At 45.8% G+C, this 17,279-nt stretch overlaps 1 protein-coding gene across 9 annotated transcripts; it reads left to right on the top strand.

The window, feature by feature from the left end:
- The first annotated feature begins 92 nt into the window (after positions 1 to 92).
- Positions 93 to 16,680, top strand: ARHGEF39 (Rho guanine nucleotide exchange factor 39). Of its 9 annotated transcripts, none has more exons than XM_056323929.1 (12): positions 93 to 156; positions 733 to 805; positions 887 to 939; positions 1,933 to 2,117; positions 2,721 to 2,815; positions 3,133 to 3,253; positions 4,286 to 4,404; positions 6,024 to 6,094; positions 6,868 to 6,996; positions 10,589 to 10,818; positions 12,659 to 12,747; positions 12,963 to 16,680. In XM_056323929.1, exons 4-12 carry the CDS (start codon positions 1,971 to 1,973, stop codon positions 12,976 to 12,978), a joined length of 1,017 nt encoding a protein of 338 aa, XP_056179904.1. In that variant the 5' UTR covers positions 93 to 156; positions 733 to 805; positions 887 to 939; positions 1,933 to 1,970; the 3' UTR covers positions 12,979 to 16,680. The 9 variants fall into 9 exon arrangements, with proteins under 9 accessions (XP_056179904.1, XP_056179898.1, XP_056179903.1 ...); XM_056323925.1 differs by lacking the exon at positions 93 to 156 and adding an exon at positions 180 to 375 and having other exon boundaries at positions 887 to 935; XM_056323924.1 differs by lacking the exon at positions 93 to 156 and adding an exon at positions 180 to 375.
- The last annotated feature ends 599 nt before the right edge of the window (positions 16,681 to 17,279 follow it).

The following is a 17,279-nucleotide window of genomic DNA, read 5'->3' as shown; positions in this document are numbered from 1 at the left end:
CGCCACCGCCGAGACCTAGGCGGTGCAGCCCCGCCCCCCCGCCCCGCCCCGCCCCGCCCCGCCCCGCCCCGCCCCGTTTCCGCTCCGCCCCGCCCCGGGGCCGCCCGCCGGGGCGGAGCCTCCGTTTGAACGCGGGGCGGCGGCGGGCCCGGGCAGGTAATGGGTGGTGAGGCCTTGCGTGGGCCCGGTAGCCGAGGGGAGCGGGCAGGGCGGCTGGGGCTGTCCGCCGCTCTCCTGGCGGTCCTGTCTCGGGCCTGGTGTCCTGGGGGGCCGCCCTGAGGTCTCCGGGGCTGGGGCTGAGCCTTCCTGCGGCTGCTGCCGCCGCGGCCACCGTCTGCCCGAGGAGGCCGTGGGGCCGTCCCGGGCCCGGAGGCGGTGAGCGCCGCTGGGGCGCTGGGAGCGCCAGTGCTGCCGGAACGGAGGGGGGTTTTGAAGGGTATTCAAAACAGGGAGATGTAGCAGTGCGGCAGGGAGTTCTGCCGGTGGGGCATCGTGGGGCAGGCGGGTGCGCGGTGGTCCCTGCCCTGAGCCTCAGGCATGCGAGCTGGGGCGCTCCTGCCTGCCTGCGGGTGAAGTGCTCTCCAGCGTGCCCGTGGGCTCCGGGCAGCTCCCACCCGACGCGGCCAGGACGCGGTGTACTTCAGAATAACGGGAGTGTTTGCACCGCTTCCTGGGAGTGGGAGATGGTCGAACAAGCCTGGTTTAACTTTTCTTGTCTCTTTTAATTACTAGCTGTTACAAACGACAACGTTAAAATCACGGCTGCAACCTACCCGGGCTAAAGGCACGTTTCAGTCTGTTCCTGGTGAGTACCTTGCGGCTGCACGCTAACGCCGAGGTCAGCTCCTGCGTGCTGTTCCCTGCAGCGCTGCCTCCCCATCCACAGGCGTGCCAGGTCTGCCCTGCTTGACCAAGCTGTGGCCTCGGCTGGTCCTGTGAGTATGAGGATAAACTCCGAGAAACTCCTACCGCTATAAAATACCTCGTGTGTCCCTCAGCTCTCTAGACTTTCACTAACTCGTTAAATGAGTCTTGGTACTCAAGAAACTTTTGTTTCAGACATTGATTTAGATTATCTGGAATGTCTCTGGAAGACTGACAAAGTCTCTTTTCTGCAATGACGCATCTTTCTGTATTGGTGTAGCTTGTCCATACGGGAGCTAGAACTTTTGCAGCGGTAGCTCAACTTCCAGTGAAACAGCAGACTTCATGCCATGGCAAGTGCACACAAGCCTGCACTGCCTTTTGATCAAAAGGCAGAGCAATATTTAACTGTTGCTCTGCTAACACATGCCTTTTATCATCTGTTGTCAGAGAAAGGGAGTTTTTTTCCCTGTTACGAAACCACGGTGTTCTTGCAGAAGAGAAGAGCAGCAGCAGAGCTGGTTAGTAAGTGGATAGCAGGATTCACAGCTGTTGCTTAGTCTCTGTCAACTGAAACCACAAACTACTGTTAGAAAATGATAATGCAAACCACTTGCTTCTTGGGAACCTCCAGGGGAAAACAAGAAAGAGTGCACGCGCTCTCTCTTCCTCTGTCTCTCTGCTCCCCCCCCTGCCCCCCCCGCCTCCCCCTCCTCCAAGACAAATCTTATGGCTGGCTTCTACCCACGGTACCTCTTCCACCCACTGACTTCCATGAGTTTTTGAGAATTCTGCCCAAAGAATGGGGCAAAGCACAGGAAGCAGTGGTTTGTGAGCGGGGCTGTGTACCTCAGATTTGCTTACAGATGTATCATAATGTACTACTTTTATTTTCTCAGTCTGGTCTGTCTAAAACTGTTCCTCTGGTTGATACAGGGCTCTGGTACCTGTGGGAAGGAACACAGAAGGAAACTGTTATTAACAGCTGTTGGTAATTGACTTCCCTTCTTTCATAGTAAAGCATAGGTTACTCTTTTTGTTGTGTGTCCATCTCTCTTGGCTCTTCAGGATCAGTTACCTTTCAGCGTATCAGCCCCGAGGCTGCCATGGGTGACTTGTCCCTGCTCTTTATGGCTGGAACAAACACTGTGGAAGAGCAGAGGGCTCGCTGGGAGAGAAAGCGCAGCCGGACAGCCAAGGAGCTTCTGGAAACTGAACATAAATACCTTGAGCAGCTGGATTTGGTGGTCACAGTGAGTATTTCAGCCCCTTTGTATATGTGGGTACCTTTAGACAGCATGTGTCTTATTTGTGTTGCCATGGGAAAGGGTCAGAAGCAAAGCCTTAATATATCCCTGCTGCATGGGAACTACTGGGGCGGGAAGGTTTGGGGTTTTGTTGGTTTTGTTGATTTTTTTTTTTTTCCTTTTACCTTCTCTGTAATATCCAATAGCTTGTGGGTTTGATCGCTTGGTTTTGGCCTGTATACAGACATGAATCTTTAACCTTTGATTGTATAGAGGACTTGCTTTAAGATGTCTAAGATGTATGAAAAGTAAATGCACAGACAAATCAAAGATAGATTGTGAACAAGGTACTGAAGAACAGATGCATCTAGAAATACTGAACTGTATCAGTGCTGTAATGCTATTCCACGTGTTTACGGTTGTGGTCAAAGTTACCATGAAGGTTTATATTTGATGATAGGTGTATTAGTTAGGCATTCACAATATCTGATATCCTTTTGAGCTAGAGTATGCTGGCTGCAACTTCTTGCTTCTGCTGTGTGGCACAAAACCTTCAAGTGACCTATGAATTTTACTTGTTGGAAATTCTCTCTTTTTTTTCATACTTAGTTCTTTGTGACAATTTTAAAGGCCAAAGGGACACTGAAACCTACTGTGTTGGAAATCATATTTGGACCCCTGGAATCTATATATTCAGCGAGCCAGTAAGTGAACACACTGATATCCTTCCTGTAATTGTATGGGAAGGATCCTACACTGGTGAGAAAGTAAGATTTCAGGAAATAAAGCTAACGCCTTGTGAAACAGGCATTCACTTCTAGCAGTAAGTCTGCTCCACAGTATTTTTAAGGGATGTGTTCTGTAGCTTATGCTGTGACCGCCAAGCCTGTATTTGGCACAGAAACTGAGTGTGAGGTGGAGACTGATAGGGGAAGGTCAGCATAGGAGTGAACTAGAGGGAGCTAAGAAAATGTCATCAGTAATGAACCTCTCGTGAGTTATTTTTGTTCCTTGTGCACAGAGTTCTGTTGCTTCACCTGGAAAGAGGGAATTTGGGACCAGGATTGGAAAATTTCTGTCAGAATCTGGAGCTTTATGGCCACTATGCAGAGAACTTGGAGCAGGCAAACAAAACCTTGAAGGTAAATATCCCCTTTATTCTTCATGTTCTTTCTTCCCTCTTTTCATCCATTCTGTGAAACAGCTACATCCTTCCCCTTTTTATTCTGTTTCTGGAGTGATCAGTTTTCTTCCTTCTTCTGGGCTGCTTCTATTTTCTCAGTCTTCCTTCCATAACATAATGCTGAAAACTTCTCAACTTACTTAGAGGTTCAAATTTTTGAAGCTTGTTTCAGATGTTTGTGTATGTATTTGCATACATTGAGCACAGCTTTCTCAGAGTTCTGTATTTACTCCCACACCTCCTTGGCTGGCAAGTCTGGAGAGTTTGCAGTGGGAATGCTAGGTGACAATGATCTCTTTTTGGAGAATTATCAGTTTTCCTAGTCTTTCCCACTACCAGTAACTGTATCTTAACAGTGGGAATTCCTTTTGCTTCCCAACTTTTTTCCTATCGTAGAAGAGATTTTTTTTCCTTCTCGCTTACCTCTCCAAACACAACTGTCTTCCAAGAATTTCCAGAAGGATATATTTTTATTTTGAAGTCCTGACAGCTGTATCTGGAATTCAAACCACCTGACTTCCAGTTTTTGACTGTGCTTGTTCCCAGCTGCAGGATGTACTGGGATGTTTCCTTTCTGTTTTATTGGCATGCATATGATCATACTTCTGATTTCCCAAGAGAAGGAGCTGTTTTGGACACTTGCCTTGAGGTGGTGGGAATGTGGGCCTGCACCAAAGTGGCAAAAAGCCACAGGTGGACTCCTTGTTTTCCTATCTCAGTCAACATTCCTTTTTGCCTTATTTCCATTTGCTGCGTATACTAGCTTTACACTTCTGTGCATGTATGAAGGGGGAATATTGCTTCCATTACCTGTTGGAAATGGTGGTCAGGAGAAAGGCAATGGCTTCCCTGTGGCCACGAAATAAGCTGTTGATGCTTGCTGTTAGGACTGAGTCCTAAACTGTAAGTTAGAGTTCCAAGCTCTGGTGCAAACTAGAGCACATATTTCTTTTTGTAATCTCAAAGCTTATGTCTTTTCTACTGCATGCAGGAGCAGTTGAAGAAAAATAAATCATTCCGACGGTTTAAGAAGCTCCAGGAGACTCGACCTCAGTTTCAAGGGAGGAGTCTAGAAGATCTGCTTCCCTTGCCCCTGCAGAGGCTGCACCAGTAAGAAGCAATTCTGAGTCTTCAAGGTGTTAGTATGAGAAGGAAAAAAGGAACATAGCAGTGTCTTGGTTGCTATGGGAGGTAAAGTTGCTTAATGTGTCTCAAAACCTGAGTGTATGGGCAGCAATGAAACAGACCTGAAGACATGCCTGTAAGGTGGAATTGGTATATGTGGATGGGAGACGATGAAGAGAGGTAGCTATGTTTAGCCCTGACTCCTAAGCCCTTCATCTACCTTTTGGGTAGAATTGAAGTGGAGGCTTTCTATCATCTTGGTAAATTACTGAAGCTAGGCCCTGAACAAAAGCAAGCTGTCTGAAGTGGTGCTCTCTGCCAGAGATGGTCTTGCTTTGCTTTTGCGTGGGTTGCTGACCTTGGAGTATTTTGAGTCCTGTCTTGTAGGTTGCTGCTTCTGGAGAGAGACAAGATTAATAACCAGATACAGGAGGAAAGTTCCCCTGTGTTCATCAGGGCCATATGCTTTTCTTAGATTTGGTGGCTATTGCAGTTATCTGAGCCTGGGCAGGTCCAGTCTGGATTGCTGTGTTCCCCCATTGAAGTTTCACCTCCCCTTTGAAGAGGCAAGCTGACTGTGCGAGGTCTGTGCTGCATGCGCTCAAAGGCAGCCTTTTCTTGGGGTGGGTATGTGTGTAATACAGAGCAGAGGTAGTCTGCTGGGAACCCAGATGCTGCTGCTATAGATCAGGTCACTGCTCTTCAGCTGTGGTCTTATCCACAGTTAATATATTGATATAAATTATAAAGCAAATTTGAGAGATTGAGAGCCCAATTTCTTTGAAAATAACTTGGAATGAGCATACTGCAGCCTTTTGGGTAGCTTTATGTAACCTTTTTAATCAGCTTGACAGATATAAGCTTTCTTTTTGCTGTAGTTTTTTGGATCATTCCATTACATTTGTAAAATAGCAGTACATTTATTGGTGTCCAACTGTTTGGAAAATTGGTGGCTTTTTAACAGAAGGTCTAACTTTTTCCTTAATCAGCTCTTTCAAGTTTAAGTTTCTTTGAAGCTTTACATCTACTGCATGTCATATGACTTCTGCCGGTTCATGAATCAATTCAATGTGGTATTTATTCTGTCATTTCAGACTGAAAATAGTTCAACTTTATTGAGAGAAAGCATTTGCTGAGATCTGATGCTTTCTGGTAAAGACTGGAGAGGAAAAAAGAAAAAGGCAGCTCCCAGTTCTTATAGAAATGCCTTTGTCTTGTGTGGGCAGGAAACATAAAATATGAATGCTGCCATTCAGACATTAAAAAAAAAAATGGTTCAAAGAGAAATTCATCTGTTATTGAAGGCATTTTTATGTGAATGCGAAGAGAATCTCATGAAGTTAAGTAATATGCAAGGTTGCTTTTATCACATCCCCAGGAAATAACAAAGCCTTGCAAAGGTATAAAACACTTGGGTTAATTTAGTTGATAAATTTGAAGATAAAATGAATGTGATTGAAGAATTGTGACTAAAAGATGCTTGGTTAGGCTTGGAGCTGTGTACCCAATCTCCCGGTGGAGTGTTGCTTGTTATTCTGTCACTAGTAGGAGATGCTGTTGTTCCTAGTATCTTTCTGTGAAATAAACCTGCTCTCTCTATTAAGGTACAAGCATTTCCTCAGAGACCTGCTGGAGAACACCAACCCAGACAGTGCTGAGCACCAGGGGCTTGCAGGTATAATTCTACCTGTAGATGCTGGCTTTGATCAGTGTTAGCCTTCTTGCTAATGATATTTTGATTCTTGTCTTCTGTCTACTTCCACAGGAAGAAAATCTTCCTCTTACTGGGGTTCTAGTGGATTACTATTTGCCTTCTCCATCTTTTCCCTGTCTCCAAGATATCTCTGAGAACACACTGGGCATAAAATATGGAGTAGTTGACTGGGAAGTTGGCCTAGGGGTTAGATTGGCCAAATGGACATCAAAACAGATTACCCAGGGAAGTGGTTGATGCCTCATCACTGGAAGTATTTAAAGTCAGGTTGGATGGGGCTTTGAGCAACCTTGAAAAATTTTTCTGCCCAGGGCAGGGGAGTTGGACTAGATGATCTTTAAAGGTTCCTTCCAATCTAAACTATTCTATGACTCTACTGGTCATGTGCCTCAATTTTCTAGGATAATTCGTGTCCTTCTTGCCCTATTTACTAGTAGTTAACACCACTTGTAGGGCGTTTTTCCTGGGTTTGCTTCCAAATCCAGGAAATAATACTTGTGTCTAATGTTTCATTGAGAAATAAATGTTTTCTAGAACTGTGGAAGTGTTGCTTGGGGAGAGACCTCTGGAAGCCATCTAGTCCAATCTCTTGCTGAAATTACCACATAAATCTGTTGTTGATACCTGATTTAAAACATTTGCTGCTTAATTTCATTTTCTTTTTACAGCAAGTTAGATAAGGTGTAATATGTACTCATTTGTGAAAGCTTCAGAATATGCTGCTATAATTTCAGAGGCTGTGAAATCTGTTTCTGAGGTGTCTCGATGGGTCCAAGACATCATTCATAAGAGAGAGAACTCATTGCAACTACTTCGGGTTCAGAAACTGCTCAAAGGACAGCAGACTCAGGTTTTGAGTCCAGGTGAGTTTTTCTTCTGCCAAGCTGAGGTAACTGGAGATTCTCACCTTCATCTCTGACTCGACTCACATTAATGAGTTTTCCCCTTCTGCTCAAATTCCATAGATAAGTGGTGAAGGAATATAATTAGTAATTCATACACTTAATTTTTTAAAGGTTTTTGTTATTGTGTTTTTAGTAAGGATAAGAAGCAGCTTAATGGCCTGGCATTCAGATAGGAGAGGCTGATGACATGTAGTTAGAAAGTTAGTAACAGGAACCTGTTCGTTCCAACAGCCAGGAGGTTTTGGGAGTATAAGTTCTGGGTGACAATGACAGACAGACATTGAATAATTTTGGAAGAGTGTAAGTAGTGGTATTGTCCCTACTCCATCACAGGAACCATAGATTTCAGAGTGTCAAGGGCCCAAGGACTGTGGTGTTTTTTACCTTAAGCTACAAGCTTCCTGGACTTCTGCTCACACACTTCACATGAAGAATGCATGGTTAAATTGTGCCAAAATAAAAACATTTATTTGTGTTAATAAAGTCACAGTCAATGGTGTGTGAGATCACCTAATTGGATAACAGGTTTCTTTATGATCTCTTGTGTGACTGTGCTCTCCATGCCCAGAGCACACTCCAAGTTACATGTGAAAAACAGTGAGAAATGTGTCCAGTCTGGGCAATTATGAAAAGGTCACCTGTGAACCCCTTGTGAAGGTTCACCTGAACACAGGTGAAGCCCCCTGTGCCCTCACTAACACTGTTATTGCAGAGATCATCTAGAAACAGTGCTGCAGCTGGAGAGCAGTGTTGAAGTCACTGTGTATAAAGGTCTCTAAGGCACACCTCCAGGTACTTGTGAAGGTGGTTGTAATTCTATATGTGGATTTTTCTGGGGGGAAAAACCACCCCCCAGTGGAATGGAGGACAGAATCAGAAAGGTAAAAGAAGTGAGAACTTGTGGGCTGAGATAAAGACAGCTTAATAAGTAAAGCAAAAGCTTCACATGCAAACAAAGCAAAGCAAGGAATTAATTTACCACTTCCTGCTGGCAGGCAGGTGTCCAGACATCTTCAGGAAAGCAGGGCTCCATGACGTGTAATGGTTACTTGGGAAGACAAATGACATCACTCTGAATGTCCCCCCTCTTCCTTCTTATTCTTCCAACTTCATATGCTGAGCATGATGTCATATGGTACAGAATATCCCTGTGGCCAGTTGGGGTCAGCTGTCCTGGCTGTGTCCCCTCCCAGCTTATTGTGCACTCCCAGCCTGCTTGCTGGTGGGGTGGTGTAAGAAGCAGAAAAGATCTCTGTGCTGAGCAGTGCTTACACAACAATAACCAAAACATCCCTGTACTGTCAATGTTGCTTTCAGCACAAATCCAAAATGCAGCCCCATACCAGCTACTCCGAACAAAATTAACTCCAGACCAGCCAAACCAGCACAGGTAGAAAAAAGGGTTATTTATGAGAGGTTATTCTGGAAGATGCTCAGTCAATGGACAGATTAATTTAGAGTTCTCTTCCCCATTCTTCTTAGAATCCTTTTGGTGGCGCTAGCTGAAAGCGAGCTAACACAGGTGTGCTCTGCTTATCCTGAGCATTGAACAGTTGTGGGGGAACCTGGGTGCATTGGGGTAGTGCATGAGTGAAAAGCTAAATCAGTTGTTCTGAATGACAGCACTAATAAGATAAGCCTGTGACATTAAAAAAAAAAAAATCAACCACAAAACAGTATAGCTAGACCAGAGATGGCCATCATTTGAAAGCATTGGGCCCACTTATTTTTTTCTCTGAATATTCTGAGACATGTAGTAGGACAAGTGTTGAGTGTCTGCAGACACATTTCCATTATCTAGGATGGAAAATTGTGTTGGTTGTGTTTTCCATTAGCTGGAGTGAAATAGGCACTATTGGATGCAAGAAGCAGAAAAGTAAAAGACAACTGGGGCTTGCTAGTTTTGGGCCAGCTTTCCAGAAACAAGCTAGCGTTTGCAGAACCGTTAAGATTGCATCCTGTTGCTAGGAGGGGAGAGGTGAGAAAATATAATGCTATAGATTAAGAGAAAAGGAGCAGCTTTGGAGTTAGATGTCTCTCATTTGGCAGTGTCTCAGAGAGACCCTGCTTTCCATATATAGGTAAATATATCTTTGCCAGAACTGCTTCCCTAAGGTAGCAACCATTCTGCCATCCCTAGCTTCCCTAGGGATATTTCCTTGCCTTCCTTTCAGAATTCTTTCACAAGAATTTCCTAAATGACATGCCCCTGGGAACCCTGAACACAGATCTATATCCCAATACTTCCAGCACTGTCCAGCTCAGACTGCATGCCAGTGTATCTGATCACAGCTTAGCCTGAAGGAAACAGTTCCCAGTCCAGCCTTATGGTCCTGACACCTTCCTTCCATTCGTTTTTTTAAACTTGGACTGATTCTTGCACCTCACCTTTTCCTTAGTTACTTTCATGTAAGAGGAGTGGATTCCCGTAGAGTAAGCTAAGTAGGGATTCACTTGCCTCTGTTTTGTAACTATAGCATGCTAAGTAAGACACAATCCATAATCAAAGCACAATTGTCTTGTTTTCTAAAAGGTACTTACTAGCTCAGCCAGAAGCTAAGCCGTGAAAGACAGTGGCTGAAATTCTCTGGCAGGTGTTTCCAGGCCAGATGATAATACCTTACTATGGCTTTACCTTTTAATAAATAATCTTACTGGCAGGTATCTTCATAATTCCCGTAAGTTGAAGGCCATCTTGTACAATAATCCTTCTAGTTAGAGCTACTGCTTTGTATTCCATTTTGTGTAGATGCCATTTTTTTTAATTGCTGCTTACAGCTAGGTTTATCAAATAGTTTTAATTCTTTCCTGCTAATTTCTCTGCCTTTTGCTTTATTTAATTCATTTTATGGGCAGATGACACTGGACCCTACTCTAAGAGAAGGTTGATAAGGTTGCCTATTCAGATCTTCCTTTTAATAGTTGTTTTGTATCCCCTTTGCTGTCTTCTCATTAGAACAGTAATCTGTGTTGTGTAGTTTGTGAACTACTGGAGGTCTGTGTATAGTTAGATGACCTGTGAAACATGCTTTTTTTTCAATTGGCATGCACAAGAAAATAGAACAAGGGAAAAATAATAAACGTTCAAAACTTAGGCTAACTTCTGTTTCACCACTAACGACAAACAATTGGTCAACACAATTTAAGAGTTCATCGTATGTTTTCTGGATTTCGGAAGGTTTATGTTAATTTAAATGTGTGCATATCATTTTCAAACCATGTTTTTGTTCTGGTCTCTTTAAACAGACTTGCAAATCATCATATCCTCTTAATTAACATAGTAGATTGATAACAGATTCAGTTTGCTCCTTGTATGCTAAAATTTTTGGGCTGATTACTGCTTCTGCATGGGTGCTATCAGCTGGTGATGAGCTGGCCTCAGGTGATGCTCGGTGCCTTCTCATGGCTGGAATTGATGTAGAACCTGGTAACCTTCAACGGAGGCTCACTGTATTCCTGTTTGTCTCATTACACCCCTTTTCTGCCGCTGCCCCCCCACCCCGCCCCCAGCAATGATCTGATAACTGTTCTGTTTCCCTTGTGTGCCTAGGGCGCCGGTATATCCGAGAGGGCTGGCTTGTGGTGGTGCCTTCAAAGGGAGAAGAACTGAAGCGCAGGATGTTCTTCCTTTTTTCTGACATCTTTATTGCAACAAAGCCCTGCCACCCACTGCACCTGCTGAACTCTAACAAATTGGTATGCCAGGCTGTCTACCCGCTTCACCAGTGCACAGTGGATAAAGTGTTTGGCCACACGCAGAGCCAGGGAGGGCTCCTCAGTGTAAGTCACAGAATCACAGCACGGTCAGGGTTGGAGGGCACCTCTGGAGATCATCTAGCCCAACCCCCTGCTAAAGCAGGGTCTCCTAGCGCAGGTTGCACAGAGTCGCATCCAGGCAGGTTTCAATTATCTCCAGAGCAGGAGATGCCACAACCACTCTGGGCAGCCTGTTCCAGGGCTCTGTCACCCTCAAGGTGAAGTTCTTCCCCAGATTCAGATGGAGCTTCCTGTGCTGCAGTTTGTGCCCAGTGCCCCTTGTCCTGTCGCTGGGCACCACTGAGAAGAGCCTGGCCCCGTCCTCTGGACATTTGTCCTTAAGATACTTGTAGACATTGGTAAGATCCCCTCTCAGCCTTCCCAGGCTAAAGAGGCCCAGCTCCCTCAGCCTTTCCTCACCAGGCAGATGCTCCAGTCCCCTGATGGTCTTTGCAGCCCCCACTGGACCCTCCCCAGCAGTTCCCAGTCCCCCCTGAACTGGGGAGCCCAGCACTGGGCACAGCACTGCAGGTGGGACCTCACCAGGGCAGAGCAGAGGGGGAGGATCCCCCCTCGACCTGCTGGCCCCGCTCCTCCTCATGCCCCCCAGGGTCCCACTGGCCTGCTTGGCCACCGGGGCACACAGCTGGCCCACGGGCAACTGGCTGCCCACCGGGGCACACAGCTGGCCCACGGGCAACTGGCTGCCCAGCAGCACTCCCAGGTCCTTCTCCGCAGAGCTGCCCCCCAGCAGGTCACCCCAGCCTGTGCTGGTGCCTGGGGCTGTCCCTCCCCAGGGGCAGGACCCTCCACTTGCCCCTGTTGAACTTCATGAGGTTCCTCTGCCCGACTCTCCAGCCTGTCCAGGTCTCTCTGAACGGCAGTGCAGCCGTGGGGTCTCAGCCACTGCTGCCAGTTTTGTCTTCCTGTTTCTGCCTGTCAGAAGCATCAGTGGATTCACACTTGCGATGCAGGTCTCTAGCTGTTTCAGCAGCAGCAGGACTGAGGTGATTAGGGTGACAATGGTAAATGCAACGAACTAGTCTTGAGTTAGGGCAACCCGTCTCTTTGTGAGTGAGGTAGGTCCTTTTCCCTTCATGGTGGAGGCCCTCCACAGCACTCTGGGGTACAGGTAGCTGGTTGATTCATTTAGCTTAGGTGAAGAGGGTCTATTAAGACCCTGACATGTCCTCACCAGAGCCACATATTTTGGGAAGACAGCCACAGATTCATGTGACAAAGAATGCATAGCATGACAGTGAACGCATAGCATTGCATTGACTGTGTACTAAGCTTACAGAAAACCCTGAAAAACAGAGACTGAAAAGATGTGGGTATTATCACAACAGATACTGCTTGTGCTTCTAACTCCCTGAGAGCTGCAGGGTCTTCGATAGGACTGATGCCTTAGTACGGGTTTCAAGTTAGGTCTTCCTCGGGTGCAGCACCTGGGGTCTGTGTTAGCTCGGTCCTTGTAAGCTGTGGTAAGGAAGACTCCGGGCAGGCTGCGATCTGTAGGTGGTGGTGGTGGTGGAAGGACCGCTAGGGGTAGCTCGGCGTATGGGAGAAAACTGGATGAAGAGCTGCTGAGAGCTGTAATTGCCTACTTTCAAATACCCTGCTAAGTCAAAGTGAGCTGTCATCTGTGGCTGGAAGGCATGGTCATGACTAGTGCTTGCTCTACGTTGTCCAGCCTCTGGTTTCTCCCAGTACCAATGCCAAATTTTTCTGTCTGGGAAGGAAAATTGTTGAAATCAGCATGCAGGGCTGAGCTGAGTTCAGTAGTGATGGCTCTCCTTTTCTTAGAGTTGCTGCCTTGGCAAGGAATGCCATAGAGTGGCACCAGATTTTGTTTGCTTTTTAGCTTTCCTTTCCACACAAGACACTGTTGTTGATGGCCAGCGACCAGGAAGATATCAATGACTGGTATCGGAGCCTCACAGCTGCCGTCAGGTAGGCTTCTATTTTTTAGAGGTGGAAGAGGCTGAAAGGGAGGGGGCAGAACATAAAAATGGTCATATGAACCTGTGTATTATATATGTATTATATATGGTCCATATTATATATGGTCCTAAGGCTGATAGAGAAGACCTGACTCTGGCAGCCAGGGTACAAGGGAATACTAAGCATGTACTAACAGTGAACTTCCCCTTTGTTTTCCTCTACAGGCAGCTGAAAGCCTGACCCATCTGAGTACAAGACAGACTGGTAGGACAACCACTCTTCTTCGTAGAAGCCTACACAATCTTAGGAAATGTGTGAGGATGTATAGTAGGAGAATAGCATTTAGAGGGACTACACACTGTGTTTTGTGAGGTTATGAATGTTTTGTCAGGTGTTTTGATCTTAATACAGATATTGTGATAGTATGCACACTAAAGACTTGTATATAAAAAAATCTGTATCAAGACTTTTCCTCAACTTAGCTTAGAAACTTCTAGCTTTTTCTACACTCTCCACCCCCCGTTATTAATTTAAGGACAAGCAGAAGAGAGCCTGATTTGCTTTCCCCCATTAAATGTTTTTATCTGATCATCTTTATATTGTTTATATATATGTCTCCCTGCTCTTACTTCTGTGTCCTTTGATCAAAACAGATGTTTTGGATAATGGTAGCATAGCTATAATGCTGTGTTTTCAGCTAGTGCTGCAGGGCCATAGTCATCTTCCTCCCTTGATATATTTTTATCATTCATAACCTTGAGTTTTCTACCAAAATACTTTGACAGTTATTGTCCCTCCTCCTCTGTGACAGGTGGGCAGATCAAGGGAAAATATTCAGTGGTTAAAATCCTACCCCTCTCCTTTTCTCATCAATCCCACAGAAAAGTTTATCTGCTGAACTATCCAAAATAAATTGGGAGGTAACATAGGCTTATGCTTATCGAACAGCATTCACATTTCTAATGTGAATCCAAAGAGATTATGCAGATCAAACAGCACTCACCTTTGCCTTCAAGGTATGCAGTAGCCTTATTGTTTTGAAATGCTACAGTGAAAAGCTTGGGCAGCACCTGTGCTCCTCACGCACAGTAAAATCTTCAGAGGGCTACAGTCAGCATTCTGGGTCATCACTGGTAAAGTGCTAGGGTTCAGTTTACTAGGATGAAAGACCAATTTAAGAAAGAAATACAGATAAGGTATTATACTTGAGTATTTTATTAAAGCCTCAACACAGACTTTAAATGTGGAAGCTCTGCAGCAATAGCACTATGATTAATGTCTTTTACTGAGAGGGAAAATATCTGTTTGAATGAGATGCTAGGTCAACTGCAAAGAGGACAATTTCAAGGTCATTAGAAACATAAAGATTAAGGTCTGTCTTTTTAGTAGTTTGACTTGGACTTTTTTTTCCTACTTCCTTGAATAATACCACACATCTTTAATTTCTCACTGGAATTTGTTAAAGCAGAAGTGGTACTGTGTGAGGTAAGTGTCCTGAAAAGACTTACCAAATTTTAAGTTCTGTAACGTAACTTGATTTTTCTTTTTTTGGTGTCTTTCCATGCAGCTAACTCACTACATAGGACCACTGGTCTTTAAGGTTGTGAAACCTGGGAGAGAGGAAGGAACCCAACATGTTTGTTGTTGTTCCCCGCCCTGCTCTGTGCCCGCCCCCCCCCCCCCCCCCCCCCCCCCCAAAGGTATAGCTAGGCCTTTCAGGTACTAGCTGTACTTGAAATCAGCAACAAAGCTAGCAATTTAAGTTTCTTATTTCGTGGTAGCTGTATCACTCTGAAAATGTTCTGCTACTATCCTTTCTGTTCTAATAGGGCGATACAGAGATTTCTTGCAACCCTACACCTGAGGCTGGGCTATCTACTGAGTTCTTGTTAGAGACCACTAATATTCCTGCCCATATTTCCTCATTATAACACAAGTCCCTTTGGTACTACCTCTTTTAAGACATATCCTAGTGCTACCATCCTATTTGCATTCAGCACTTCTGAAACAGCAAAATTAGTGATTTTCCACCCTGAAAGGCTGTACAGTGACTTCCAGATAGCACTGTAGCTCTGTCACAGTGAAGTGGACTTGCTGCCCTAGAGAGTAGGGCTGTTGGACCACAAATGGTAACAAACTCAGTCTTGGCTGGAATAAGTTACTAACACAGGTGCACAGGAATATACAGAATAAACAATGGGAGGTAGAGATGTGTGCACATTTGCAGCGCTGTGATCTTAGTGGCATCACAGAGACACGGTGGGATGAGTCCTATGACTGGAGTGTTGGAATGAAAGCATACAAGCTTTTTAGGAAGGACAAGCAGGGGAAAAGAAGAGGGGGTGTTGCCCTTTATGTCAGCAACCAGCTGGAGTGCATGGAGCTACATCTGGGAATGGATAAGGAGCTGACCAAGAGCTTATGGGTCAGGATTAAAGGGAGGGCGGGGACAGGTGACTTTATAGTGGGGTCTGCTACAGGCCACCCAACCAGAAAGACCAAGCAGATGAGGCCCTTTATGGGCAGATAGGTGCTGCCTCACATTCACAAGCCCTTGTCCTCATGGGGGACTTCAACCACCCCAGTGTCTGTTAGAGGGACAATGCAGCAGGGCATAGGCAATCCAGGAGCTTCTAGGAATACTCAAGGGCACCCTTGGCTGCAGTGACCATGAAATGGTAGAGTTCAAGATCCTTAGGGCGGCAGGAAGGGTGCATAACAAGATCACTTCCCTGGACTTCAGGACAGCTGTCTTTGGCCTCTTCAGGGATTTGTTTGGTAGAGCACCATAGGACAGAGCCCTGGAGGAAAGGGGTGTCCAGGAAAGCTGGTTAATATTCAAGGGTCACCTCTTGCATGCTCAAGAAAAAGTTGGGCAAAAATGCCAGAAGGCCTGTGTGGATGAACAAGATGCTCTGGGTCAAAATAAAACACAAAAAGGAAGCACTGGGGTGTGGGAGCAAGGGCAGGTAGTCTGGGAAGAACACAGAGAAACTGTCCTAGCAGTCAGGGATCAGGTTAAGAAAGCTAAAGCCCCGATAGAATTACATCTGGCCAGGGATTGTCAAGCACAACAAGGAAAGCTTTTGTAGGTATATTGAGTGAGAAAATGTGGGCCCTCTCTGGAAGGAAACGGGAACCTGGTTACCTGGGACATGGAGAGGATTGAGGTACTCCATGATTTTTTCACCTCAGTCTTCACCAGCAAGTACTCCAGCTACACTGCCCAAGCCACAGAAGACAAAGGCAGGAACTGGGATGATGAAGAACCACTCACTGTAGGAGATAAGGTCTAAGACCACCTAAGGAACCTGAAGGGGGCGTGTGTGTAAGTCCATGGGACCTGATGAGATGCATCCATGGGTCCTGAGGGAACTGGTGAAGTGGTTAAGCCACAGTCCATCGTATTTGAGAAGTCATGGCAGTCCAGTGAGGTTCCCACAGACCGGCAAAGGGGAAATAATCCCCCCATTTTTAAAAAGATGTCCTGGTTTCAGCTGGGTAAATTTGCTTAGTAGCTGGCGCAGCGCTGTGTTTTGGATTTGGTGTGAGAATAATGTTGACAGGACACTGATGTTTGTGGTTGTTGCTGGGTGATGCTTATTGTAAATCAAGGACTTTTCAATTTCTCGGGCCCTGCTAGCCAGAGGGGTCATGGGAATTTGGGAGGGGACACAGCCAGGACAGCTGACTTGAACTAGCTAAAGGCGTATTCCATGCTGTGGGATGCCGTGCTGAATATATGTAAGCTGAGCTAAGAAGAAAGAGGGGGACATTCAGCATTATGGCATTTGTCTCCCAAGTAACTGTTACGCGTGCTGGAGCCCTGCTCTCCTGGAGGTGGCTGAACAGCTGCCTGCCCATGGGAAGTGGTGAATGAATTCCTTGCTTTGCTTTGCTTGTGTGTGTGGCTTTTGCTTTACCTATTAAATTGCTTTTCTCAACCCCTGAGTTTTACGTTCCTTTCCGATTCTCCTCCCTATCCCTCTGGGTGAGGGTGAGTGAGCGAGCAGCTGTGGGGTGCTTGGCTGCCAGCTGGGGTTAAACCGCGACAAAAAGGAAATAAGGAAGACCTGGGAAACTATAGACTGGTCAGTCTCACCTTGGTGTCCAGCAAGATCATGGAGCAGATCTTCCTGGAAAACTATGTTAAAGCACAATTAAAAATAAGGAGGTGATTGGTGACAGCCAACATGGTTTCACAAAGGGGAGGCTGTGCCTGACAAATCTGGTGGACTTCTATGATGGGGTTATAACTTTGACAGATCAGGGAAGAGTGACTGACATCATCTGCCTGGATCTGTGCAAAGCTTGTGACACTATCCCACACAACACCCTTGCCTCTAAACTGGAGAGACATGGATTTGATGGGTGGACCCCTCAGTGGGTAAGGAATTAGCTGTATGGTTACACTCATGAGTTGCAGTCAACAGCTCTACATCCAAGTGGGGACCAGTGATGAGTGGCATTCCTCAGAGGTCTCAAGTGGAACCAGTGTTGTTCAACACCTTTGTTGGTAACATGGACACCGGGATTGAATG

This window comes from Falco biarmicus, chromosome Z (assembly GCF_023638135.1).
Source record: "Falco biarmicus isolate bFalBia1 chromosome Z, bFalBia1.pri, whole genome shotgun sequence".
Classification (NCBI taxonomy): Eukaryota; Metazoa; Chordata; class Aves; order Falconiformes; family Falconidae; genus Falco; species Falco biarmicus.
The sequence above is the reverse complement of the archived record's forward strand: the minus strand, read 5'-3'. Positions and strand labels throughout refer to the sequence as shown.